This window comes from Leopardus geoffroyi, chromosome D3 (assembly GCF_018350155.1).
Source record: "Leopardus geoffroyi isolate Oge1 chromosome D3, O.geoffroyi_Oge1_pat1.0, whole genome shotgun sequence".
NCBI classification, from domain to species: domain Eukaryota; kingdom Metazoa; phylum Chordata; class Mammalia; order Carnivora; family Felidae; genus Leopardus; species Leopardus geoffroyi.
In genome coordinates, this window is record NC_059339.1 from 7,373,420 (window position 1) to 7,398,827 (window position 25,408).

At 46.2% G+C, this 25,408-nt stretch overlaps 1 protein-coding gene across 3 annotated transcripts; it reads left to right on the forward strand.

Annotated features, from left to right (window-relative positions):
- The first annotated feature begins 1,353 nt into the window (after positions 1–1,353).
- Positions 1,354–25,279, forward strand: VPS33A (VPS33A core subunit of CORVET and HOPS complexes). 3 transcript variants are annotated; one of them, XM_045457449.1, is made up of 13 exons: positions 1,354–1,496; positions 3,267–3,332; positions 3,781–3,908; positions 4,785–4,971; positions 12,206–12,322; positions 13,169–13,343; positions 14,340–14,533; positions 16,154–16,280; positions 17,429–17,496; positions 18,079–18,216; positions 20,709–20,846; positions 23,169–23,337; positions 23,711–25,279. In XM_045457449.1, the coding sequence occupies exons 1-13, from the start codon at positions 1,395–1,397 to the stop codon at positions 23,890–23,892; spliced, it is 1,791 nt and encodes a 596-aa protein (XP_045313405.1). In that variant the 5' UTR covers positions 1,354–1,394; the 3' UTR covers positions 23,893–25,279. The 3 variants fall into 3 exon arrangements, with proteins under 3 accessions (XP_045313405.1, XP_045313407.1, XP_045313406.1); XM_045457451.1 differs by lacking the exon at positions 23,711–25,279 and having other exon boundaries at positions 23,143–23,172; XM_045457450.1 differs by lacking the exons at positions 23,169–23,337; positions 23,711–25,279 and adding an exon at positions 21,317–21,649.
- Positions 25,280–25,408: the final 129 nt, after the last annotated feature.

Here is a 25,408-nt window from a genome sequence, read left to right on the forward strand (position 1 = left end):
CAGTATATACTTACAGTCAAATCCTGTTGTATACACCTGAAACTAATACGATGTTATATGTCAATGATATCAATAAAAACTACAGAAGAAAACACTAAGGTCTGCAATATTTATAGGGCAACTACCGCAGTATAGCAACGTTTCCAAACATTGGATCCCCATACAAGTCAAACACCCATGTTGATCATTACCTAGCATTGTGATCCTTTGGGAGAAGGGTAGTTTATCATCCTGCTCTTGCTCATTCACATGCACGCATGCTTGGGATTTCACTAGCCTTGGGCATCTCACCGCTTCACCATAAGTTTTGCCCTCATATAAGAGTTTGTGACAAGGCCTGCTGAGAACATTTATTTTCACGGTGCTAAAATAATACACCTTTTCAGTTGGGCAAAAAAGTCTGTACCTGTGGTAAGAATTTGTGATATAGATTGAGAATCACTGTGAAAACCGGGTTGAGAATTAGGGCATGAAACAGCATTGAGTAGAAACACGTTATTTTAAAATTTAAAGGGTTTTGATGAAATCATGGAATTGAGAGTGCCAGTGTGTATGTATGATTGATTGGTTGCTTTTCAGCATCATCCCCAAATTCTGCTCTTTGTTTACTCAGACTCATGGGTGAGTCCTTTCTTCATAACAAAGTGTATGTAAAGGATTGAATAGAGCCATCCACTCGAAGAGCAAATGTTTTCAAGCCTCTTTCACATCCCAGACAATTTCCACCCTCGAAGTATTAAAACGAATGAATCATTCTAAAACAATAGTTATTAAGCAATTAAATTCCAGGCACCCTGCTAAGTTTTTAAAATGCAACACGACGTAAATTCCACCCTCTTGATTCTCACAACTCAAAAGGTAACATACGAATTTTACTAACGGAGTGGGAACTGGATTCCACATGGGATATTATCTGTGTGAAATACAATGCAGTGAATCTACTGGCAAGAGCTAAACAGACAAGTTTGTCGCAGCCGTTGTCTTTTCTTGGGTAAAATTTAGCCTACAAACTAAAAGAGCAAAGCGGAGTGCTTTCTGACTGCTATAATTTAAGATTTCCATGATAGCGGGTACGCTTGCTGCTACGAAGCAAGTCGCGATTTTTAAGCGGAAGAAGTAGGACCCAGTCCCCGTCTCTCAACTCAATGCTCAGCGTCCAACGACTCCTGGACTCAGGCAGGGTCTCGATGGGGCCGGGGGTCTTGGGAAGCTTCGGAACCGATGCAGCAGAGGGAAAGCAGCGGGCGCCTGAATCAGCAAAGACGGTAGGCGAAGGCCCACCTCAGCTTCCGGGTTGGCTGGGGAGGTGGAGGGAGGGGGCGGTCAGCCGTCCTGGTCACGTGAACGCGCCGTCACGTGACTGCGTTCGTGGGCTACGCCTAGGGGGAAGCAAGATGGCGGCGCACCTGTCCTACGGACGAGTGAACCTGAACGTGCTGCGCGAGGCAGTGCGTCGCGAGCTGCGAGAGTTCCTGGACAAGTGCGCGGGAAGCAAGGTGAGCGATGGGAGGCGGCGACACTGCTTTCCAGCCCCCCGTCCCTCCTGGCCCAATCCGGTGCCCGATTGCCTGAGCTCCTGGTGCACGAGGTCCCTGGGGCTTCCGAGGAGGGGAGCGGGCAGGACCAATGCGCGGGGGAGAGGGGTCTGCCGGTGGGGCTGGGGCACACGGCAGGAGTCGGCGTGGCATCGCGATTGCTTTGTTGCAGCAGAGTAAGCCACTGTGGTATCCCAGGCCATCGTGAACCTTAGCTATGTCAGGTGGCCCTCAGATCCAGAGGGGCAGTTCTGGTGCCCCCTGGGAACAGGACGAATGGGGCGGGCCCGGCCCGAGGATGTCGATGGGCCAGTGAACATGCCTTACAGCGATCATGCATGTCGTACCTTTAAAAGCCTGTGTAGCACTAGCATCTTAGAACCTGCTGCTCACACGTGTTATGAAAGAGGTTGTAGTTATTTGCGGTTTTAACGTGACTTTTCTAGGGTTTGTTTCTCCTGTTAGACGTTTACTACCCAGCTCACGACTGAGAAATTGTAGATCAAGGACTTAATAGGATTTCGTCTAAGTGGTGTCATCTTTCTCCTCTCTCCTTAGGGTTTATTTGTCCCCCTAAGTAACTGGCAATACAACTCCGAACAGGAAAGGAAAACTGGGGAATCTCAGGAATCGGTTTTAGGAAGAACAGAACTTCAAGAGATGGAGTGGGTGCTAGCAGCCATTGAGAGAAAAAGGCAGGCTAAGCCCTAGGTGCCCAGTTCAGGCTCAAGAAATGATACTGAAATCTGAATACAATCACGGATTGGATCAATGGCAATATTGTGGGTGTAATATTGTGCTGTGGTTTTGCAAACTGTTACCATTGCGGGAAACTGGGCAGAGCATGCAAGGGCTCTCTCTGTAATATTTCTTACAAATAAAAGTTAATCTACACTTATCTCAGTAAAAATTTCAGTTAAAGGGAAGAAGAGGGGTGCCTGGGTGGCTCAGTCGGTTAAGCCTCCCACTTTAGCTCAGGTCATGATCTCACGGTTTGTGGGTTCGAGCCCTGCTAACAGGGGTCTGTGCTGACAGCTTGGAGCCTGCTTTGGATTCTGTGTCTCCCTCTCTGTCTGCCCCTCCCCCACTTACGCTCTGTCTCTGTCCCTCAAAATAAATAAATAAGGGAAGAAGAAGAAATGACACTGGAGATTAGCAATAATAATGTTCATGGGAGCCCAGAACAATGACCCGTGAGTTGTCAGCTGAGTTCTAGACTGGGGTTCTAGTCCCCTTATACTATATGTAAGGTCCAAAGTCCCTACGTGGCCCTGGACATGTTACTTAAACTTCCCAAACCCTTTAAAACTTTCCTCTTCTGTCAAAATAAGATTCGTCATACCTACATCCAAGGTTTTAATTTTATATAATTGGATTACGTGACACTTCCATGTAAAATGCTAGACTGAACTATTGCCATTGGCAGTTTCCATCTGGTTCAATCCGCTCGTTAATAGCGTGACACAAATACACAACAAACTACAGTTCCTTCTTCCTGTTTGAGGATGGTGGTTATGTCTTAACTTTCCCGTGACAACAGTAACATCCTTGTCCAGATCCTGTTTTTCTTTAGACCTGTAAGTTACGAATATGATTAGAGCCAGTTAAAATTTTTGCTAATTCAGTTTGAAGCAAATATTCCTACTATGTCTTCTGACTGCTGTTTTCTGTTGATGTTGTTGAAATTCCTGATATTAACCCTAACAAGAGACAGTTTCTCCCCTCCTACAGGCAATAGTTTGGGATGAGTACCTCACAGGACCATTTGGCCTGATTGCACAGTATTCACTACTGAAGGTAAATGAGCTATTTGGGTTTTGTTTGGGGATTAATAATTCTGTACTTTAGCAGTAATAGGATTTTACATTTTTCCTGAGTAATTGACTTGCAGAGTTCTTTGGTCTTTATAGACACTGGTGCTGATGCATGTCTAACATTTTTTATACAGTGGCCATTGGCCAGTGATTTTATACTGATCCTAATTCTAGAGAAATTACTAGCATTGTGCTATGTGACTATCACCTGGTGTCATTGACAGGTCATCATGTGAGTCATTTGAATTCAGATGCAATAGCAGTGACTTAATCCTGAAGCTTTGTCCTTTATACATCTGGCTTTGGGGAATCTCAATTTTGCTGATGAACCATTATGCACTTTTGGCTGGGAGTGTTTATGATGACTGAATCTGGATATGATAGGTTAAGTACAGGGTTTTTGTTAACCTTTTGTGTATGTGTTTTCTTAGGAACATGAAGTGGAGAAAATGTTCACACTTAAAGGAAGTCGTTTGCCAGCAGCTGATGTCAAGAATATTATTTTTTTTGTCAGACCCAGGCTAGAGTTGATGGATATAATTGCTGAAAATGTGCTCAGGTATCTCCCAGAGCTTCTGTTTGGACCAAAAGAGGTTGATCCTTCTCAGGGTTTTAACATACCGAACTCTTCCTTGCAACCTCCTTGTCTTGGCAGTGAATCGGAAGGTGGTCTTTTAGAAAACTGGGCAGGCGTGAAAGAATGTAAGAGGGGAATGGGAAGCTCCCATGAACTTGTTCAGACAGTTGGAGAAGGGGGTCATCATATAACCCCGTTTTCAGGACAACTAAAAATTTGGACCTATTATCGGTGGGAAGGACCCTGATTAAAACTACAAAATCTCTAATGGTCATCTTTCAATACACTGTATATAGTGTGCTCGAATTTCATAAGCAAAATAAGTAAGAGCCGATTAAAATTTAACGTAGCATCCAATCTATAGAGGAAGTTCTTAGCCCAGTTTGCACTCTGTGGTACAGTTGATTGAAAAGGCCCTTAAAATCTTAAAAGCATATGGGCTATTTTGGGAGGCCCACCGTCAAGGAGACTAGAGGTGGAAGTCAAGAGTGATCTTTCATTTTTCCGTAAGACTGTGTCACCGCGTTGGTTTGGTTAAAGAACCATCTGTTTTCAGACACGGACATCCTGTTTCAATAAATCTGAGAGCTTAATGCCCCATAAATGGTTTAAGAGAAAGCTAGAAAATGCTTCACAAAACACTGGCTGTGAATCAACGCCTCTTTCCTCTCAGGGAAAAAAAGAGAGAGAGAGAGAGAGAGAGCCAACTATGCAGCAGTTTGAGTGCGTTTATCCGATGCCCATTTATTTAGCGCCTGCTGTGTGCCAAGCAACAGGCCAGGCTCCAGGAATGAAATAGGTGAAATAGCCTGCGACTCGAAGGCGCATGCAAGCTAACAAGTGTTACTTCTCTTGCAGTGAAGACAAACGTGCCCCAGCAAGGGATTTCCACATCTTGTTTGTTCCACGACGAAGTTTACTGTGTGAACAGAGGTTGAAAGACCTGGGTGTTTTGGGATCCTTTATTCATAGGGAGGAGTACAGCCTAGACCTCATTCCATTTGATGGGGATCTCTTATCCATGGAATCAGAGGGTGCATTCAAAGTAAGTTGGACATTTAATTTCAGACTTTATTATTTTTTTTATTTTTATTTTATTTTTTTAAGTTTACTTTGAAAGAGAGGCACGCACATGCCTGCATGTACAGGGGAGGGGCAGAGAGAGAGGGAGAGGGAGAATCCCAAGCAGACTCCGAGCTGTCAGTGCAGAGCCCGATGTGGGGCTCGATCCCATGAACCGTGAGATCGTGACCTGAGCCGATGTCAAGAGTCAGACGCTTAACCAGTTGAGACACTCAGGTGCCCCTGTGCTTAATTTTTTTATAACAGCTTTATTGAGACAAAATTCACGTACCATAAAATTTACCCTTTTAAAGGTGCAGTTCAGGGGCGTCGGGGTGGCTCAGTCGGTTGAGTGTCCGACTCTTGGTTTCAGCTCGGGTCATGATCTCATGGTTGGTGAGACTGAGCCATAAGTCGGGCTCTGTGCTGACAGTGAGGAGCCTGCTTGGGATTCTCTCTCTCTCTCTCTCTCTCTCTCGACCCCTCTTTCCTGCTCATGCACTCTCTTTCTCTCTCTCTCAAAAATAAAGTGTGCAGTTCATCAGTTTTCAGTATATTCACAGAGTTGTGCAACCATCACCACTGTCTAATTTTGGAACATTTTTATCATCCCGTATAGAAACCCTCTGCCCATTAGCAGTCACTCTCTCTCCCCCAAGCTACTGGCAGTCCCTAGTCTTGTGCCGTCTGTATGGATTTGCCTGTTCTGGAGATTTCTTATTAATGAAGTCATATACATGTGGTCCTTTGTGTCTGGCCTCTTTCTTAGCCTCATGTTCTCCAGGCTCATCCACGTTGTAACAGGTGTCAGCTCCCTTCCTTTTGATTGCCAAATAGTATTCCTTTGTAATGATCTCCCACACTGTGTTTACCGTTCGTCTAGAGTGGACGGATCATGATTTTTCACTTGTCGGCCATCACGATGCTGCAGACGTTAATACAAGGTTTTGTATGTGCATGTGTTTTCATTTCTGTTAGATATACCTAGAGGTAGAATTGCCGGGTCATATGATAAAACTCTGTGTTTAACGTTTGGGGGATCCACAGTGACTGCACCATTTTCTGCTCCAGCCAGAGGTAGATGAGGGTTCCAGTTTTATATCCTCACCAACCTACTATCGTCCGTCTTTTTGGTTTGCCATCCTGGTGAGTGTGAAACATTATCTCATTGTGGTTTTGATTTACATTTCCATAGCAACCAGTGATGCTGATCACCTTTTCATGTGCTGATTGGCCATCGGTATGTCTTCCTTTAAAGAAACGTCTATTCCGCTCCCTGACACATTTTAAAAATTGGGATATTGTATCTTTTCATTAGAAGAGTTGTGAGAATTCTTAGTATGTTCTGGATGCAAGTCCTTTTCTATCAGATACCAGATTTGCAAACATTTTCTCCCATTCTGTGAGGTTTTTTTCACTTGGTAAAAGCGGGGTCCTTCAAAACACACACACAATTTTTTTTTTCCCACCACAAAAAATGTTTCTAAGTAAGCTTCACGCCCAGCATGGAGCCCATTATGGGGCTTGAACTCACAACCCTGAGATCAAGACCTGAGCCGCGATCAAGAGTCGAGTGAGCCACCCAGGCGCCCTTCCTGACAATTTTTAATTTTGAAGTTCAGTGTATCTGTTTTTTCCTTCTTGTTGCTTATGCCTTTGATGTCCCATCTAAGAAGTCATTGCCTAACCCGGGGTAACGGGTTTTCTTCAAAGAATTTTATGGTTTTAGTCTTACATTTAGGGCTTTGACCTATTTTGAGTTCATTTTTTTTCTGATGTGAAGTAGGGATCCAACGTCATTCATTTGCGTGTGGCCGTGCATGTGTTCCCGCACCGTTTGCTGGAAGGTGATGGTATTTTCCTCATTGAATTGTCTTGGTACCCTTGTTGAAAATCGGTTGTCCATAAGTGTAAGTGTTTATTTCTGGTGTCTCAGTTCTTTGCCTTAATCGATATGTCTGTCCTTATGTCAGTACCATACTGTCTTGATTACTGTGGCTTTGTTGTAAGCTTTGAAAGTGAGAGATGTGAGTCTTCAAGTTAGTGTAGTTAAATATATCACTTTTATTCTTTTAGCTTGTGCTTTTATTTTTTAATGTTTGTTTATTATTTTTGAGAGAGAAGGAGAGATAGAATGTGAGTGGGGGAGGGGTCGAGAGAGAGGGAGACACAGAATCCAAAGCAGGCTCCAGGCTCTGAGCTGTCAGCACAGAGCCCGACACGGGGCTCCAACTCACAGAGTGGTGAGATCGTGACCTGAGCTGAAATCGGACGCTCAACTGACTGAGCCACCCAGGCGCCCCATTAGCTTGTGCTCTTGAGTGTTAATAAATCCTTTCCCACCCTGAAGATATAGAAAATCATATGTTTTCCTTGGAAAGTCTTGAAGTTTTGCTTTTTATATTCAGGTTTTTAAGCTAGTTTGAATTGTGTGTTTTATGGAGTGTGTGGTGTGAGATAGGGGCTTGTTTAACTTTTTCCGAGTGGGCAGCCCGTTGTTCCAGCAATGGTTTTCTCCACTGAGTATTTTCAGCATGTGTTTATAGTGAATGTGCACGCCTTTTCCGGTTCTGAGAGTTTTCTTGCAGTTGTAATTTTATGTATTTGTTTTATTTACCATCTTTATTTCAAAGAACATTTTCTCTCATAAGAATGTTACCTTATCTGGGGCGCCTGGGTGGCTCAGTGGGTAAGGCCCGACTCTTGGTTTCGCCTCAGGTCATGATCTCACAGTTTGTGGGTTCAAACCCTGCATCGAGCTCCATGCTGATGGTGTGGGCGCTGCTTGGGATTCTCTCTCTCTGTCCCTCCCGTGTGCGTTCTCTCTCTCTCTCTTTTTCTCTCTCTCTCTCAAAACAAACTTTAAAAAAAAGGAGTATTATTTTACATTTAATAAAATGATTTGAAAGTGTTTGAAAACATTATCCTTGCACAGTGATACATTTCTTTGAGTAAGAAACAGTACAGAGTGAAAAATAAGCCTCCCTGTTCTCAAGCTGCCAAATCCCTCCCAGAAGCAATCACTATTACTAATTCTTTTCTTTTTTCGGAGATGCTTTACATAACTATAGTTCATAGTATATATAAAATACCCTCCTCGCTTTTATACAAATGGTGTCATATCCTATGTAAGTTTGGTATCTTGCTTTATTCTCTTAGTAATATATCTCAAGGTTAATTTATACCATACATAAAAATGCTTCTGTATTTTTAATTTTTTTTTAATGTTTATTTATTTTTTGGAGAGAGAGAGACAAAGTGTGAGCAGGGGAGGGGCAGAGAGAGAGGGAGACACAAAATCCAAAGCAGGATCCAGGTTCTGAGCTGTCAGCACAGAGCCTGATGCAGGGCTCGAACTCAAACCGCGAGATCATGACCTGAGCCAAAGTCGGCCACTTAACTGACTGAGCCACCCAGACGCCCCGTTTGCTTCTGTATTTTTATTTGAAGTTGCATAGTGTTCCATTGTTTGGAGGTATCATGATTTATCAAACCAGTCTCCTCCTGAAGGACGTTTCGGTGTTTCTGACCTTGTGCTGTTGGAGGTGGTGCTATAGTGAATAGTCCTGTACACGTCTGCCCCGAAGCTGTAGGCTTTAACTGTGCTTTACTCTCCTTTGACATTTGTCTTTTAATTTTGCTTGTGGTAGTTTTTGCCATGTGTGTTTTCCAGCGGAGTCACATTTGTCCATATTTCCTTCCTAGATTCATGGGCTTGTGATGCTGCTGGTCTGGACACTAGAACTTTTGAGAACCTCTGGTGTTGTACAAAAAAATTATTTGGAACTTTTTCTCCCCCAGTGCGTTGTTACAGTGATCATCGCCTTTAAAAAGAGTTTACTTGGGGCAGTAGATTTCATTTGGCCGCACTGATTAATTTGAATAACGAAGAGACCTTCTTGGCTCCTTTTTTGCCACATTCCCTGATGTTTTGCTTATATACTGAATCTCATCCAAGGACCGTACAGATTCCCCCTTCCCCCAACATTTTGTGTGAAGAACCTCAGACATACAGAAAAGTTGAAAGCGTTCTACAGGAAACACCCATATACCCATCACTTGGATTCCAGCACTGCCGTTTTGCTGTATCTGCACCCTCATGTAGCTGTAATGCTGTGCCCACATGTAATTAATTCACATCTGTGTAATTAATGGGAGTTGGTAGCAGCTGAGGAAGACTCGTCCTGGCATGAGGAAACCTGCCCAGAGGAGAGATTTCCTCTTTGTGTTTCTGGTGATTTGCAAAAAAAAAAGGACAGTTATTTTCTGCTGCAAATTTCAAGCTCTTGGTTTTGTACGTTCACCTCAGATTCTGTTTAGAAATCAACGATTTTAGGGGCGCCTGGGTGGCGCAGTCGGTTAAGCGTCCGACTTCAGCCAGGTCACGATCTCGTGGTCCGTGAGTTCGAGCCCCACGTCGGGCTCTGGGCTGATGGCTCAGAGCCTGGAGCCTGTTTCCGATTCTGTGTCTCCCTCTCTTTCTGCCCCTCCCCCGTTCATGCTGTGTCTCTCTCTGTCCCAAAAATAAATAAACGTTGAAAAAAAAAATTTTTTTTAAAAAAGAAATCAACGATTTTGCCTGGATGGTAAGGCCCCAAGTTCCACCTGATGCTAAATGCAACCCCGATTTCTTTTTTTTTTTTTTTTTAATGTTTATCTTTGAGAGAGAGAAAGAGAGACAGAGCATGAGCGGGGGAGGATCAGAGAGAGAGAGAGGGAGACACAGAATCCGAAGCAGGCTCCAGGCTCTGAACCGTCAGTACAGAGACTGATGCAGGGCTCGAACTCACAAACTGTGAGATCATGACCTGAGCCGAAGTCTGATACTTAAGTGAGCCACTCAGGTGCCCCTCAACCCTGATTTCGGATGGAGTTGATGTAATTTTTACGTATTTATGTGATTTTAAGTAGTGAGCGTAATTTAGTGGTTTTTGGCATCAAAAGGCACACGGAGATCTTTCTGTGCTTTGGGGATGTGATTGTAACCTTCTCCGTCATTGTACTGTGTGAAATGTGGGAATCAGAGGTCAGCCCATTGACTGGACCTGGCCCGTTCACAGCACTCAAGAACAGTGCTTAACGTATTGTGGCCTTCGTATATACGCATACAAATCAGTGTCTATAAATCTGTCTCCTTTGTAAACACTGCAGGTATGTGGGATTTGGAGGTCAAAAAATATGTGTATTGAAATGTTAATGATACTAACATTTGTCCCTCTCCAGATGTCCTCCTGGCTTGAAATTCCACAAACTCACAGTAGAGTTAGGACATTGAACACAAATAATCACCCCATCACCAATTATTTTAGAGCAAAAAATTCAAGATTAATATCTGTTAACTTTTATTTATGTATGTATGTATGTATGTATGTATGTACTTATTTTTGAGAGAGAGTGAGTGTGCGCATGCACGCCCCAGGAGACAGAGAGAGGTGGAGAGAGAGAATATCTTAAGCAGGCTCCGTGCCCAGCTCAGAGCCCGATGTGGAGCTCAGTCTCACGACCCTGAGATCGTGACGTGACCTGAAATCAAGAGTCAGACACTTAACCGGCCGAGCCACTCAGGCACCCCGTTGTTAACGTTTAAATCTTTTTTTAAAGATACACTTGTGGGGGCACCTGGGCGACTCAGCCGGTTAAGCATCCGACTCTTGATTTCAGGTCAGGTCTTGATCTTGTGGTTTGTGGGTTTGAGCCCTGCATCAGTCTCCATGCTAGCAGTGTGGAGCCTATTTAGGATTCTTTCTCCCTCCCTCTTCGCCTCCCCCTGCTGATGCACTCGTGTGCACGTGCGCGCACGCGCTCTCTCTCTCTCTCAAAATAAATGAATATTAAAAAGAAAAGAGACTCATAAAAGAAATACCTGTAGTGGTAAAACTTTTTAAGTTAAAAATACGAATGCTATTTGGAGGTGTTCCCTAATTTTTTCTTCCTTGAATTTTGATCTCACTTCCGCTCCAATCAGGAGTTCTAAGCAATTTTGCCAGAAAGTGTCTCCAGACATTCTTGATCTTGGTCTGGCCCGTTCACTGCAGTGTTAAAATGCCCCAGACCTGGAAGAGCCATCATCCTTCACTGCTTCCAGTAGTGACCACACACTCATCAGTGTCTTTGGGAGACAGCCCTCCTCCCTCCCTGGGGGGGGAGTGCACCAGTGCTCTACTCTGTCTTCCCTGATTTGTCTGGTGTCCTTTCCCTCCTGGCTTTGGAGGCTAGAGACACGTTGGGTGGGTGGGTGGAGGGCAGGTGTCTGGTGCTGTGTACCATTTTGACTTCTGAATGGGTGATATTTGTGGGGGGGGAAAGTCCAAACAATTCCAAATGATAAACACTAACATTTATTAAGCACTTACTGTATACTTTAAGTGCTGGGGTTAAATGTTTTACATGCATTTTCTTCTCACTCCTTATGCTTTGTGGACGATACTCCCTTCTACTGATGGGTAAGCTGAGGCACGCAGAGGTTTTCTCACCGGCCCAGGGAGCAGCTGGGAAGTGGCCCGGCTGGGGCCCAGATCAAGGCTGCCTGAGTCCAAAACCGTGTCCCCCCCCCGACGAGGATCAGATCTGAGTGTTTCCCCTCTTACTTCCCAGCTGGTCTTGTGTGCATTTTATTGGCCTTTACAAAATAGACCTTGTATATTTTATGTCATAAAATGTATTTTCTAAGAATGAGATCATAATCTAAAGATTCTTCAGCCACCCCTTTTCACTTCTCAAGACGTTAGGACCTTTGTTTGTTGGCAGCATATGTGAAAACCTCGTGTTTGTCAAAACGGCTAAGTACCCTGTCGTGTGGTCCTCTGGGGCTCCAGGGGTCAAAGAGTATGTGCCTTTATGGGTATTAGCATAGGGCCTTCCCAGAATGTCCTGCCAGGGTCTACACTCCCCACGGTGAGTGGGAGAACCCATTCCCCTTGTAAGTCTTTGTTAATCAGTTTACTGACGAGCTCGTAAAGTACACCTGGTGTGCTCGACGAACACTTTTCTTCCAGAAGGCTCTGCCAGTTGCTTCCACAGCTGCGTCTCCGTAGCACCGCTGTTGGCCTTGTGCTCTAGACTCCCAAAGAGCAGCTTGACAAAACGGTCTTGCGTCCCCCCCTTTCCAGGCAAAGCAGGAAATGAGTGGAAAACCCCAGTACCAGACAGAGGCGGGTGCTGGCAAGCACCCTATGACTGTGGCCTGGCAGTAACCACCCTTCTCCCCCCCCCCACAGGAATGCTACCTGGAGAGTGACCAGACCAGCCTCTACCATGCAGCCAAGGGGCTGATGACCCTGCAGGCTCTGTACGGGACAATCCCCCAGATCTTTGGGAAAGGAGAGTGTGCCAGGGTAAGAAGTGGCATGTGTTTCTGGGGTGAAGGAAGGGGTGCCCTGCTACCCAAAAGGGGAGTGATAGCAAGCTGTTTACAAATAAGTACAGCCAGTCCCGTTTGTGAATTCACCTAGTTGCTGAAATGTACTCGTAACCCCCCAGACCGATAGTCACGGTGTTTTGTGGACAGGTCCAGGGCAGCAAAAAATTTGAGTTGTCCAATGTGCCTGTTCCCAGCTGACATCCAGTAAAGTGATGCTCTGCCTTCTTGTTTCATCTCTTGGACTATAAACAGGCACTGTATAGTGCCGTGTGCTACTTAACGCCATATTTCTTGCACTTTTGTGCTTTTTATTGGTGATCTCACTGTTTCACGTGGCCCCACAGGTAGTCCTAAAGCACTGTCCGGTGTTCCCAAGCTCAGGAAGGTTCTGGTGTGCCGTACGGAGAAAATACCTATGTTGGCTAAGCTTCCTTCGGGCATGAGTTACAGTGCTGTTCGCTATGAGTTCATTGTTGGTGAATCAACAGTATATATTAAATAAGGTGTCTTTAAATAGAAACACACATTGATTAGTTGATAAAAACGTTGTCACCAGAGGCTCACGGGAACTTAACCCCGTATTTCCCCTCAGAGCAGTGGCTCTGTATTCGCTAAGTCAGTGGTCATGGTGACTCTCCAAAAGTACCATGAATAACGAGAACAGACTGTGTCATGCCTCGTTGAGTAGTGGCTGGTGTTGGGGTACATGTACGTGTTCGAGTGGGTGGCCAACAGCAGATGCTCTTCTCTGTCTTGAGCTAAATTTGAAAATCAGCTAATTCCCAGGAAAGTCCCATCTGATCCAATGTTTGATTTCCAGCAAGTGGCCAATATGATGATCAGGATGAAGAGAGAGTTTACAGGAAGCCAAAATTCAATATTCCCTGTTTTTGATAATCTCTTGCTGCTTGATCGAAACGTGGATTTATTAACGCCTCTTGCCACGCAGCTTACGTATGAGGGACTCATTGATGAAATTTATGGCATTCAGAACAGTAAGTAAAGCGACATCTGTGTACTAACAGGTCACTGGATACAGACATCCAGAAGGTTTCTCCTTTTTTTTGAGATGCTGTCTTTGCATGTAAATCAGAAGATATTTGAGAAAATAAAAATACTGACTTTCGGCTTTCAGACAAAGTCCAAGCGAAAACTGCGGTCATCGGTGCCACAAGGGCTGGCCAGGTGCTTTGTGTGCAGGACTGTGCTTATCCCCGTGAGCTGTGGCCATGGGTTAGATTCAGGTGGCGTTGCAGTTCGGAGATTGTAGACCCTCCCGGCTGGCAGTTGTTCAGGAAAGCTTGTCGGAGAGGCGGCATTTGCCCCGGGTTTGCGGAGAGGGCACAGCGTGGGGCACACCATGTCATAAATGCAGGGACGCTACAGGGGAGATTGCTGCGGGGTCTATCCAGGGAAGGGCAGGTAGTCGAGGTTGGGGACACCAGATGGAAGACTGGGGAGGCCGGCTAGCGGTTGGGTGCGACAGATTATTAGGTCAGAGGTCACTTTGGCCCACATGATGCTTGTTTCTATCAGCATTTAAAATTTTAGAAACGTTTAAATTTTGTTTTTTTCAACGTTTATTTATCTTTGGGACAGAGAGAGACAGAGCATGAACGGGGGAGGGGCAGAGAGAGAGGGAGACACAGAATCGGAAACAGGCTCCAGGCTCTGAGCCATCAGCCCAGAGCCCGACGCGGGGCTCGAACTCACGGACCGCGAGATCGTGACCTGGCTGAAGTCGGACGCTTAACCGACTGCGCCACCCAGGCGCCCCTAGAAACGTTTAGTAATAATCCTGATTGATTTATTTGTGACCAAAGTGTACCTTGATATGGGAAAAACTGAAACCTCTGTGCCATATGCCATTTTCCCTAAAGCCAAGGGCTTCCTTCTCTCCTGAGCTGGAGAATTCTGTTTTGAGCCTGGGCACTTGATCGGTTCTGCCGGTAAATTCACCCAGGCGCTTGTCTCCTTCCATTGTGGCTCAGGTTATGTGAAGTTACCTCCGGAGAAATTTGTACCTAAGAAACAGGGCGATGGCGGGAAGGACCTTCCCACGGAAGCCAAGAAGCTTCAGCTGAATTCTGCAGAGGAGCTATACGCTGAGATCCGAGACAAAAACTTCAATGCGGTGGGCTCAGTACTCAGCAAGAAAGCAAAGGTGATCTCTGCAGCGTTTGAGGTGAGGCGGTCTGGCTGTCTTGCTGCGCCCAAGGTCACGGGCTAGACTGCCCCTCCCAGGAAGAGGAGCAGAGCCCCAGAGAGACACCCCCGCCCCCCGCCCCCGCCTTGAAGCAGGGCGACAGCGTCATTGCACATTTCTCTCCTAAGGAGCTGTGCGTTTGGTCCTGGGGGCCCCACAGGCCTTCTTTTAGAACTCGTTCCCAGAGCCACAACAGAAGGTTTTGAGCCCGGTCCTTTTTTGCAGGGTGGCAGGAGCTGGGTGTGCAGTTCACAGACTTGTGTCATAAATATTTGCTTTACCCTCTTCTTTTTCGTGATTTCCTACCTCACACAAGATGGAACCAGCTGGGCCATAAATAAAAGATCCCCTATAATAGAACTTGCAGCTTGGGGTGGAAGCTCGAAGTTTAAGCCAGCGGGTAGGTGACAGGGGAGCCCCACAGATGTGGGAGGTGATAATGAGAGAGGCAGTTTCATTATCACCTTCCTGCCTCCTCTTGCCCGGCCACTGAGTTATTCTTGGGGGAGCTCGTTTTGGAAACATGGAAATTCAGGAAGATGTTAAACCCTGAATATTTAGACTTTGGAAACATAAACTGGGAGAATTTTTGAAAACTAATTTCCCACCGAGTATATATTAGATTTCATTTTTCTTAGGGATTATATTTATTAATTGATTGTCATATATATATATCTTTTATGTTTTAATTTTGAGAGGGAGAGTGCGAGCAGGGGAGGGGCAGAAAGAGAGGGAGACAGAATCCGAAGGAGGCTGAGCTGCCAGCACAGAGCTCGAACTCACAAACCGCAAGATCATGACCTGAGCCACCCAAGCGCCCCTGATATTCATATTTCTGAAGTTCCTTTTGGTTTAAATGATTACGTTTTGGAAAAAAAAAAAAATCAATAAGCGAGGTTCACTTTTCCATGGACGATATTCAAGGTTGAGATCCAGCAGTAAGAATGAGTTTTTTTATTATTATTATAGAGGGGACTTCTTGCTGCTTACGTTCCCCTCTTGACAGGGTTTCTGTGTTTTACTCGAAGCGCTTGTGGGTAACCTAATAGCGTCCCCCATGAATACTCCAGCGTTACTCCAATGTCTGCAGATACCACTCACGATCTGAGCCCGGGCAGAGGAGGAGAAACCCTCACACGTTTGCTCTCTGAACTACCGACACGGTCATCAGGCACCACGAACTCCTCTTTCTTGTTTCATTCATAACGTGGGAGCTGGGTGTGGCCTGCTTTATTTGTATCCCGTTCTTTATTTCACATCGATAATAAATGAAACATCCTCTGAGCAACGTGCCGAACGGAGCGCTTTAAAAATACCTTCCCTGGGGCGCCTGGGTGGCTCAGTCAGTTAAGCGTCCGACTTCGGCTCAGGTCACGATCTCGCGGTCCACGAGTTCGAGCCCCGCGTCGGGCTCTGGGCTGACGGCTCGGAGCCTGGAGCCTGCTTCCGATTCTGTGCCTCCCTCTCTCTCTGCCCCTCCCCCGTTCATGCTCTGTCTCTCTCTGTCCCCAAAATAAATAAACGTTTAAAAAAAAAAAAATTAAAAAAAAAAAAAAATACCTTCCCTGCCCGATGGGTCTGCTGTTCCATCCATTTCAGGAAAGGCACAACGCCAAGACGGTCGGGGAGATCAAGCAGTTCGTGTCCCAGCTGCCCCACATGCAGGCAGCGAGAGGCTCGCTCGCAAACCACACGTCGATCGCAGAGTTAATCAAAGACGTTACCAGTGAGTATCCCGTGGAGGGAAGGTTTTCATCTGGGGCCGACCTGCGCACACCGGGGTCATTGGCACTGTGACGCCTCCTTGGGAAAGGCAGCTCCGTCTTAGCATGTTACTTGCAGCGTTCCTTAAGTGTGTGCACGTTCATAGTTAAAAGTGTTCTGTTCGTAGTTAACTCATTTTTTCCTGTTACTAAAACACTGTAATCCTAAGGCAAAATACTTGGAAGAGTGATAAGAGAAAAAAACTCTACTGCGAGTTTGCCGCCATAATGAGGCTCTGTTTTTTCAGTCTAGTGTTTTCCCTCTTGCTGAGGATTATTTAATCAGAGCAATGTGACGTTTCCACATTTGTTTTTGTTTTTCCCTTGAAAACCTCCTGCAGAATGGGTAGCGAGCTCACACGCTGAGTATTTTGAAAGAACTCAGAAGAGCTATATTAAACCAAAGACGAGTTTATTCCTAAAACACGGGTGCCCCGTTTTATGAAGTGTACTTTGAACCTGAAGTAGAACACGGTATTAGAAAATCAGTCTTTGGTTTTCATGTCCGTTGAAATCAGTTAAAACTGGTGGAATTTGCTGATGGTAGTGAAATGCTGGGGAGATTAGCTTTCCCTGTTAGGGCACAGTTCTTGAGATCTGTGTTGAGTCCTGAGGATCGCCAAGGGGTACAGCGGTCAACTACATCTTGATGTAATTTAGGAGGATAGTGTTGTAGGATTTTCCATGTTTTTAGAAGATTGTTTTCAGATGACAATTTATTCGATTAAAAAAAATTTTTTTTGATGTTTATTCATTTTTGAGAGAGAGAGAGAGAGAGAGAGAGAGAGACACACACAAAGAGCAAGTGGGGGAGGGGCAGAGAGAGAGGGAGACACAGAATCTGAAGCAGGCTCCAGGCTCCGAGCTGTCAGCACAGAGCCCGCCGCGGGGCTCGAACTCCCGAGCCATGAGATCATGACCTGAGCTGAAGTCGGACGCTTAAGCAGTTGTGCCCCTCAGGCGCCCCTCCGATGACAATTTGAACCTTTTGCTTGCTTGCTTTTTTTGCACGTCTCGTTTCTTCATCATCTTCTGTGTAGAAAAACACAGTGTTCCAGTAAATGAACATTTACTTAATATCTAAGTTGCAAATTTGCTAATTACATTTTAGCCTCTGAAGACTTCTTTGATAAACTAACAGTGGAGCAGGAGTTTATGTCTGGAATAGACACTGATAAGGTATGTAAACAGTCAACTAGCAAATAATTGATGATTTGTCGGACGTAAGATTATAGCTAGAAGAGCAGCTGCTTTGATTCCCATGCCTAGCCTAGGTATTTTTGAGAGCGAGTGCAGAATGTGAAAATCTGGGCTTCACCAAGTAGCAGTTCCTTAACTTTGCTCTGCGCAAGGTGTTTTCTGCAGTGCATGGAGTGATGGAGACCCAGCCCCTGAAATCAGCAGTCTTTAAGGCCTGTAGTAGATAAATTAAGAGATTTGCTTTCTGAGGGAATTGGGTCATTTAATTCCTTTAAACATCCACTTCTGTTCATGTATTTAAAATTATTTCATTCATAGAAATTCCTCTTTTCTCTAGAAAAGTTCCGGACCGTATGGTCCATAAATCGCCGTTATAAGTGAAATAGATGCAGTCACACATGCCCCAGCCTCCCCGCAGCCTCTCAGGAAGTGGTCTGCAGTGTGTGGACGGGCGTTTGCATCACTAAGTGCATCCTCCACTTTGAAAAATAATAGTAAATATTAAGTTCTTTAAGTCCCCAAAGCGGACGGTGGTATGCATACGTATATATTTGTTTCCAGGTCAACAGTTACATCGAAGATTGTATTGCCCAAAAGCACCCACTGATCAAGGTGTTAAGACTGGTTTGCCTCCAGTCTGTGTGCAACAGTGGACTCAAACAAAAAGTTTTGGATTATTACAAAAGAGAAATTCTCCAGGTCAGTATGCTTTAAGTTACTCATTTACCAAGGGAGGAAACATCTTTTTTAAAAAATACCTCTTGGTATTTTGAATACCAAAAATACTTCCGAGCGCCTGGGTGGCTCTGTCGGTTAAGCGTCCCAACTCTCGTTCTCAGTTCGGGTCTCGATCCTCAGGGTGGTGAGTTTGGGCCCTGTGTGGGGCTCTGTGCTGGGTGTGAGGCCCACTAAAACAAAAACAAAAGCCTTTTTAATTAAAGCTCCTATTTTGATACATTGTTTCCACGGCCTTTATATTCTCTAACAAGTAGAGGGGTTGTCCTTGGTATTGATCACTGTTTACTGTGTTCGCATAATGACACCTGATGTTTATCGAGCATTTACTGTGTGCCAGGCTCTACTGAAAGGGCTTTACTGGGGCTCCTGGGTGGCTCAGTCGAGCCGTTCGTGGTCGAGCTGGGGCTCCTGGGTGGCTCAGTCGAGCCGTTCGTGGTCGAGCTGGGGCTCCTAGGTGGCTCAGTCGAGCCATCCGACTTCGGCTCAGGTCTCGCAGTTCGTGGGTTTGAGCCCCGTGTCAGGCTCTGCGCTGACAGCTCGGAAGGTGGAGCCTCCTTCAGATTCTGCGTCTCCCTCTCTCTCTGCCCCTCCCCTGCTTGTACTCTGTCTCTCTCTGTCTCAAAAATAAATAAACATTAAAAAATTTTTAAATGAAAAAAAAACAAAGAGCTTTATTGTATTCATTCGTTTGACCTTCACTGCAGCCCTGTGCGTTAGATGCTGTTATCATCCCCCTTTTATGGATGAAAACACTCAGGCACAGAGTAGTTACATAGCTTTCCCAAGGTCACCCAGCCAGTAAGTGGCAGAGCCAGTGCCAAAACCCAGGAAACTGGGGTCAGGTGCCCATGCTCTTAACCAGACTGCATTTGATTCAGGAAGGGACCTTTTTGCAAGTATTCTGACAATAATTCCTTCGCAGACTTTATTTAGAATAAGCCTGTTTTACTTCATAATTAGGAAGAAGCCACCTTTATTTTTAAAAATTCTGCCCTCTGTTTGAAAATGTCTCAGGGAATGTTTATTTGCTATTACCATCCACGGTTAAATACATTGTTGTTAAAAGTAAACGCTCATTCAGTTTTTTTTTGTTATTCTCTCGTTTTGTCTTTTATTGTTCGTTTTTATTTTTTTAATATTTATTTATTTTTGAGACAAAGGGAGACGGAGCGTGAGCAGGGGAGGGGCAGAGAGAGGGGACACGGAATCCGAAACAGGCTCCAGGCTCCCAGCTGTCAGCGCAGAGCCCGACGCGAGGCTCGAACCCACAAACCATGAGATCATGACCTGAGCCGAAGTCGGACGCCTCACCAGTGGAGCCACCCAGGCGCCCCTCTTGTTTTGTTTTTACAAAAATTACACAGATAATACACGCGTTCTTATCACATAAGAGTCTGGTAAGGTGAAGTACCTGCAGCCAATGGGATCCTTCTGCCCCTCGCTCACACCACCTGCCTCCCCGGATAGGACCGACAGTTTGTTTGCGTCCTTCCAGACTCTTCTTTGCACTTTTGTGCAAAGAATATTTACGTACACAGACTTGGGGGCGACACTGGTTGGATCCATGTCTCAGCTCTGCTGCTCCTTAGCCGTGTAACCCTGGGCCGGTTCTTTAAACTCCTCCATCAAATGGAGACGATACTACCACCTACCTCACTGGCTTATTAGAAAGATGACTGAGTTAATGTATGCAAAGCTCTTAGAACAGATTACTGCCACCCCTGCTCACAGAAAGTATGTAAGTACTGACCATTGTTACTATTCCCTCCTGTATCTTTTTTAAAACAGAAGTAAAATCCTACGGTACATAGTGTTCTATCGTGATAGTTTTTGTCCTTAATATACCCAGATCTTTCTTGTCGGGATGTGTAGATGTCCCTCATTCTTGTTTTTTAATATCTAATTATATCTCATATAAATACATAATTTATTTGTAAATTGGAAGATGTGTATTGCAAAGTACATAACACATTTATTTATTTATTTATTTATTTGATGCTCACTTAAGTTGGGTCTATAAATTCTGACTTTAAAGTAAAATCTTTAGGGGCTCCCGGTGGCTCAGTCGCTTAAGCGTCTGACTTCAGCTCAGGTCATGATCTCACAGTTTGTGGGTTCAAGCCCTGCGTTGGGCTCTGTGCTGACAGCTCAGAACCTGGAGCCTGCTTCGGATTCTGTGTCTCCCTCTCTCTTTCCCACTCCTCTCCCGCTCGTGCTCTCCCCCCCCCCCCAAAATAAACATTGAAAAAAAAATATAAAGGAAAAACTTTAGATTCCTCTTCGAAACAGTGAGCTGGGTTCATTTTAATGGGTAGGCAGGTCTCATCCCCCGCGGACTTTGGTAACGTGACCTCGAGTACGAACCGAATTGATTTGTGGGAAGTGCTCTTTTTAGAAAGTGGCAGAAACCCTTTTCCTGATCTGACATCAGTGCCAAACGACTTCTCTTGCAGACGTACGGCTATGAGCACATACTGACCTTATACAACCTAGAGAAGGCTGGCCTGCTGAAACCACAGACGGGGGGCAGAAACAATTACCCAACCATCCGGAAAACGTTACGCCTCTGGATGGATGATGTAAACGAACAGGTAAGACACACCCCTCCACTTCAACTCAGTTTACCTATTGTTAACGGTTTATTGTGACCACATATGGTACTTGATTTACACATCCACCATGCATTTTCTAGAAACAGCTTTCTAGTGTGTTTGAGAAAGTAATGCATTCGCGTGTTCCATCTCCCAGAATCCCAGCGGGGAGCAGAGAGGGTGCTCTCACGCTGGGTGGCTTGAGGAGAGTTTCGGGAGGTGTGGGCAGGGTGGGAACCTGCGAAAGGAGTCAGTGGCGATTCCTTGCCAGCCTGGGCCCGAGGGCAAGGAGAAGGAGCTGTCGCAGAAACCCGTTCCACAACCTGGAGAAAAGAGCTGTGTGGAGAGGCCACCTGACAAGATGAGGGATGAGAGAGGCCTGTGGTCGAGGGACACAGCCAGCCTCCAGCAGTGTCGCCAGAGGAAGCCAGGGCAATAACCCTGACGCCGTGCTGCTGCCCACTCCCCAGGTTTCCATCCGGTGCCTCCCGTTGGCCGAACCCGAATCGGGCACGGGAGCACGTTGGTATAGAGCCTGCAGGTTCGCCTCCTGGACACAGAGCACCGAGGAGGGCGGAGGGATCGAAAATATTCAGCACGTGTGGTAAAAATGTTGGCCAATACAAAAGTAAGACGAACAGTGAGGAGTCAGGTTCCCTCCACACCTAACCCAGGTTTTCCCTCAGAAGGAACCACTGTAACCGTTTTTTTTAAATCTATCCTTCCGGGAAGAGTCTTCTGTATCTACTGACATTTTAACATAAACGATGAGTATTTTCAGAGCGCCTGGGTGACTCCATCGGTTAAGCGTCCGACTCGGCTCATGTCATGATCTCGCAGTTTGTGAGTTCAAGCCCCGCATTGGGCTCTGTGCTGGCAGCTTAGAGCCTGGAGCCCGCTTCAGATTCTGTGTCTCTCTCTCTGCCCCTTCCCTGCTTGTTCTCTGTCTCTCTGATAAGATAAGATAAGATAAGATAAGATAAGATAAGATAAGATAGTATTTTCTACCACTGACCCTCAAAGCAGAGTGCGCTTTGCTTTACATTTACTATTGATGCCAGTCTTTCTAAATTTCTTTTTCTTATTTTCTGTTTTTGGACTTTCATAGGCACTTTATCAGGCTGCCTCCTGCAACAAAAGCTAATAATTAAAAAGCCTCCTCTTCCAGTGGCAAAACTGGATTATCTTTCCCCAGCGGGAGTATAGATACTCTAGATTTCTACGTTGTACAGTGTAAAACTATGCTAGTTCCACTCTCTCACTGTTCTTTTTTTTTTTTTTTTTTTTTAATTTTTTTTTTTCTTCAACGTTTTTATTTATTTTTGGGACAGAGAGAGACAGATCATGAACGGGGGAGGGGCAGAGAGAGAGGGAGACACAGAATCGGAAACAGGCTCCAGGCTCTGAGCCATCAGCCCAGAGCCCGACGCGGGGCTCGAACTCACGGACCGCGAGATCGTGACCTGGCTGAAGTCGGACGCTTAACCAACTGCGCCACCCAGGCGCCCCTTTTTTTTTTTTTTAATGTTTGTTTTTGAGAGAGAGAGAGAGAGAGAGAGAGAGCACATGAGTGAGGGAGGAGCAGAGAGACAGGGAGACAGAGGATCTGAAGCGGGCTCCTCGGGACTCGAAGTCATGAACTGTAAGATCATGACCTGAGCTGAGGTCGATTGCTCAACCGACTGAGCTACCCGGGCGCCCCTCCCTCACTGTTCTGATCTGCCCCTCCCCACCCCCCAATCACCACGTAACACTGTGTCTTGAAGATCCTGTGATCTACTTCATTGTTTTTTCTAAGTTTTTTTTTTTTTTTAATGGTTGCAGAGCGGTCTTGCAGATAAACCTTAATTTACGACTTGCCAGATTTCTCTTGCTAGAAATTCAGGGTGTTTCAAGTCTGTTGCTAGCACCCACGGTGTTAGTTTACCGGTTTGCGCTTCTGTCTGTGCTGGTACAAGCCCCCTCCGTAGGGTAAATACCTAAAAGTGGGACAGCCGGGTTCAAGGGGTGGGCTTGTTGTTACTCAGCTAGAGAGCGCCGGCTTACCCTCCAAGACGTTTCTTGCCAGACCAGGTAACCTCGTTTCGTGGCCAGTACCTAGAGATGCTTTGAGTGGCGTTTTCAAGATTTGAGTGGGAAGCGAACCTCTGGCAGCTAAGAATCGGGCCCAGCCGGGGTGGACTGGAGCAGGACGTGGCCGGCCTTGCTTTGTGTTTCTGCCCTCACAGGCAAATCGCGTATTTTGGGGTTCCCCGTAAGGCCACTGTTCAGTGACTCTGTGTCTCTATGTCTATAGGCTTTTTTCCTTTAATTATTTAACAGAATCCCACGGACATATCCTACGTGTACAGCGGCTATGCCCCTCTCAGCGTGCGGCTGGCCCAGCTGCTGTCCCGGCCGGGCTGGCGAAGTATCGAGGAAGTTCTGCGCATACTCCCAGGGCCCCACTTCGAAGAGCGGCAGCCGTTGCCCACGGGACTGCAAAAGAAACGTAAGTCGGTGGCCAGCATCTGCGACCGCGCACTGCCGGTGTGGTTTTCGTGGATTATGCGGTTGCCCCGTAAAGTACCCGGGAGTCAGAGTCCGGCGCACCTCTCGTTGGTTGCTGGTGGAGGGTGCGGGCACCGGAACCCGCCCTCCCCGCAGGAGTGACAGCTCTTAACCTCTGAGTTGAGGATCTCCGTAGTTAGAGAAAACGGTGAGATCCAGATCGAGTTCCTGAGTGTCCGAGGAATTGTCTGCACCAAGACCCAGTTACAATTACCATTTTTTTCGCTCCTTACACACGATGCCGTTTTTTTAAGAGGCGGGATGAGAAACACCCATAATAAATAATTCTTCATTCTGAAACGTTTCCATTTTAGGTCAACCGGGAGAAAACCGAGTGACTCTGATATTCTTCCTCGGGGGCGTAACCTTTGCTGAAATTGCTGCCCTGCGATTTCTCTCCCAGTTGGAAGATGGAGGCACAGAATATGTCATCGCCACCACCAAACTAATGAATGGGGCCAGCTGGATCGAGTCCCTCATGGAAAAACCTTTCTAGGGTGCCCAGAGTCGAGTGAACTGCAGAGGAAGCTCGTTTGGAGAGGCCGCCACAAGGAAGGGAGACCTCACTGAAGAAAAACGGAAGAACACAGAATTTACTTCGGGGTCAGCTTCTTAAATTACACGGTTTCCTCCTCTCTGCTTCTCTTTTGTGTTTCTAATTTCCGGAAGAAAGAAGACCAGAAGAGAATCAACCTGGGTAAAAGAAACACCAGTTGTTGACGTCCTAAGTGCAGGATCCTCCTTAGAGACTTCTGGAAGCGTGCGAAGGACAGTGGGGATGGGTCGTCTTCTGCAGCTGCACACAGGGGGCCAGTGCTTAAAATAAGAAGGCAGGGACTGAGGAAGTAAAAACGAGAACTAGAAAGGCTCGCCCCTGATTGAATAGTACCGTCTTTCCCGTCATGCCCAGGGCAGTGGCTGAGTGTGGAGGCAAGAGCTCGTCTCGTCTCGGAGTTGAGATTTCTTTCTCCTGCAGAGCCTGGCACGTTGTATTTGGTGTCACCCCCTCCGTCATATCTGATCGTGAAGGCAAGTGTTGATTCCTCGTGCTTTCTGCTTTCACTTCCTCCGCTTCGATAAAGCAGGAGGCCTGGAGGGACTTCGTTCTCCAGATCACAGCTTATGTATCATCTGTCCGACCAGCTAAACTCCTGTGGCTCCCGTACTTCTCAAGGGCTTGTTACGTTGAGGGGCATGAGGACTGGGGAGCAGCTTCCTGGGAATTTTCTTAGACACTTTTCCAAGACACTTGCTTAGCACACGTCTTATAAACTCCAAGACGTTTCCGTGGCAGATGCCTCCACCCGGGGCTTCAGTTTTCTTCCCCGGCCATCACGGGCCCCAGCCTCCAGCTGGTCCCACCCGGAGCAGTCGTGACATCAGCATTTGCCGACGCCATCTCCACAGTAACCGCCCCTGCGTACTTCTGTGCGGCCGCTCCACACTCGGCCTCTGGCAAAACACGGCTCCGCTTCAGTCCCTGGTCGGGTACCTCAGCCTCTTCTGGTGCAGCTCGTCGATGGTCTCGGAGACCAGCTGCTCCTGCAGGAGGCGGTTAGTTAGCCGTGGGGCGGAGGAGTGGGGTGTTGGTGGAGAGGCTGGAAATCGGCGTGCGTCCCCTGCCTCCCTCCTGCTCCGTCCCAACGCCTGGAAGAGTTAAATCCAAGAAGGGGACCAAATGGATGGCTTCGTGGCCCTTGCACAAGTCTCCCCTCTGCCGGGGGACCACGGTCAGCATCCCTTCTGAGGCAGGGTGTGGTCTCTGTTGTTCATTAGTAATCATACATGTTTTTTCCTCACTTTGTTTCATTAATGAAATTCTGTCAGCACATTGCATGTTATGAGTGAAAGAGAAATTCTATAATAAATCTCTTTCAGAGTGAGGTGTAGAAGAGGTCATATTTAAGAGATTTCCTTCTCACGCATTCAACTTGGCCTTGACCTTCAGTGTTTGGAAAATGGTCTTAAAAAAGAAAACTATCCCTGGTTTAGAAGGTCCTTTTTCAAATACT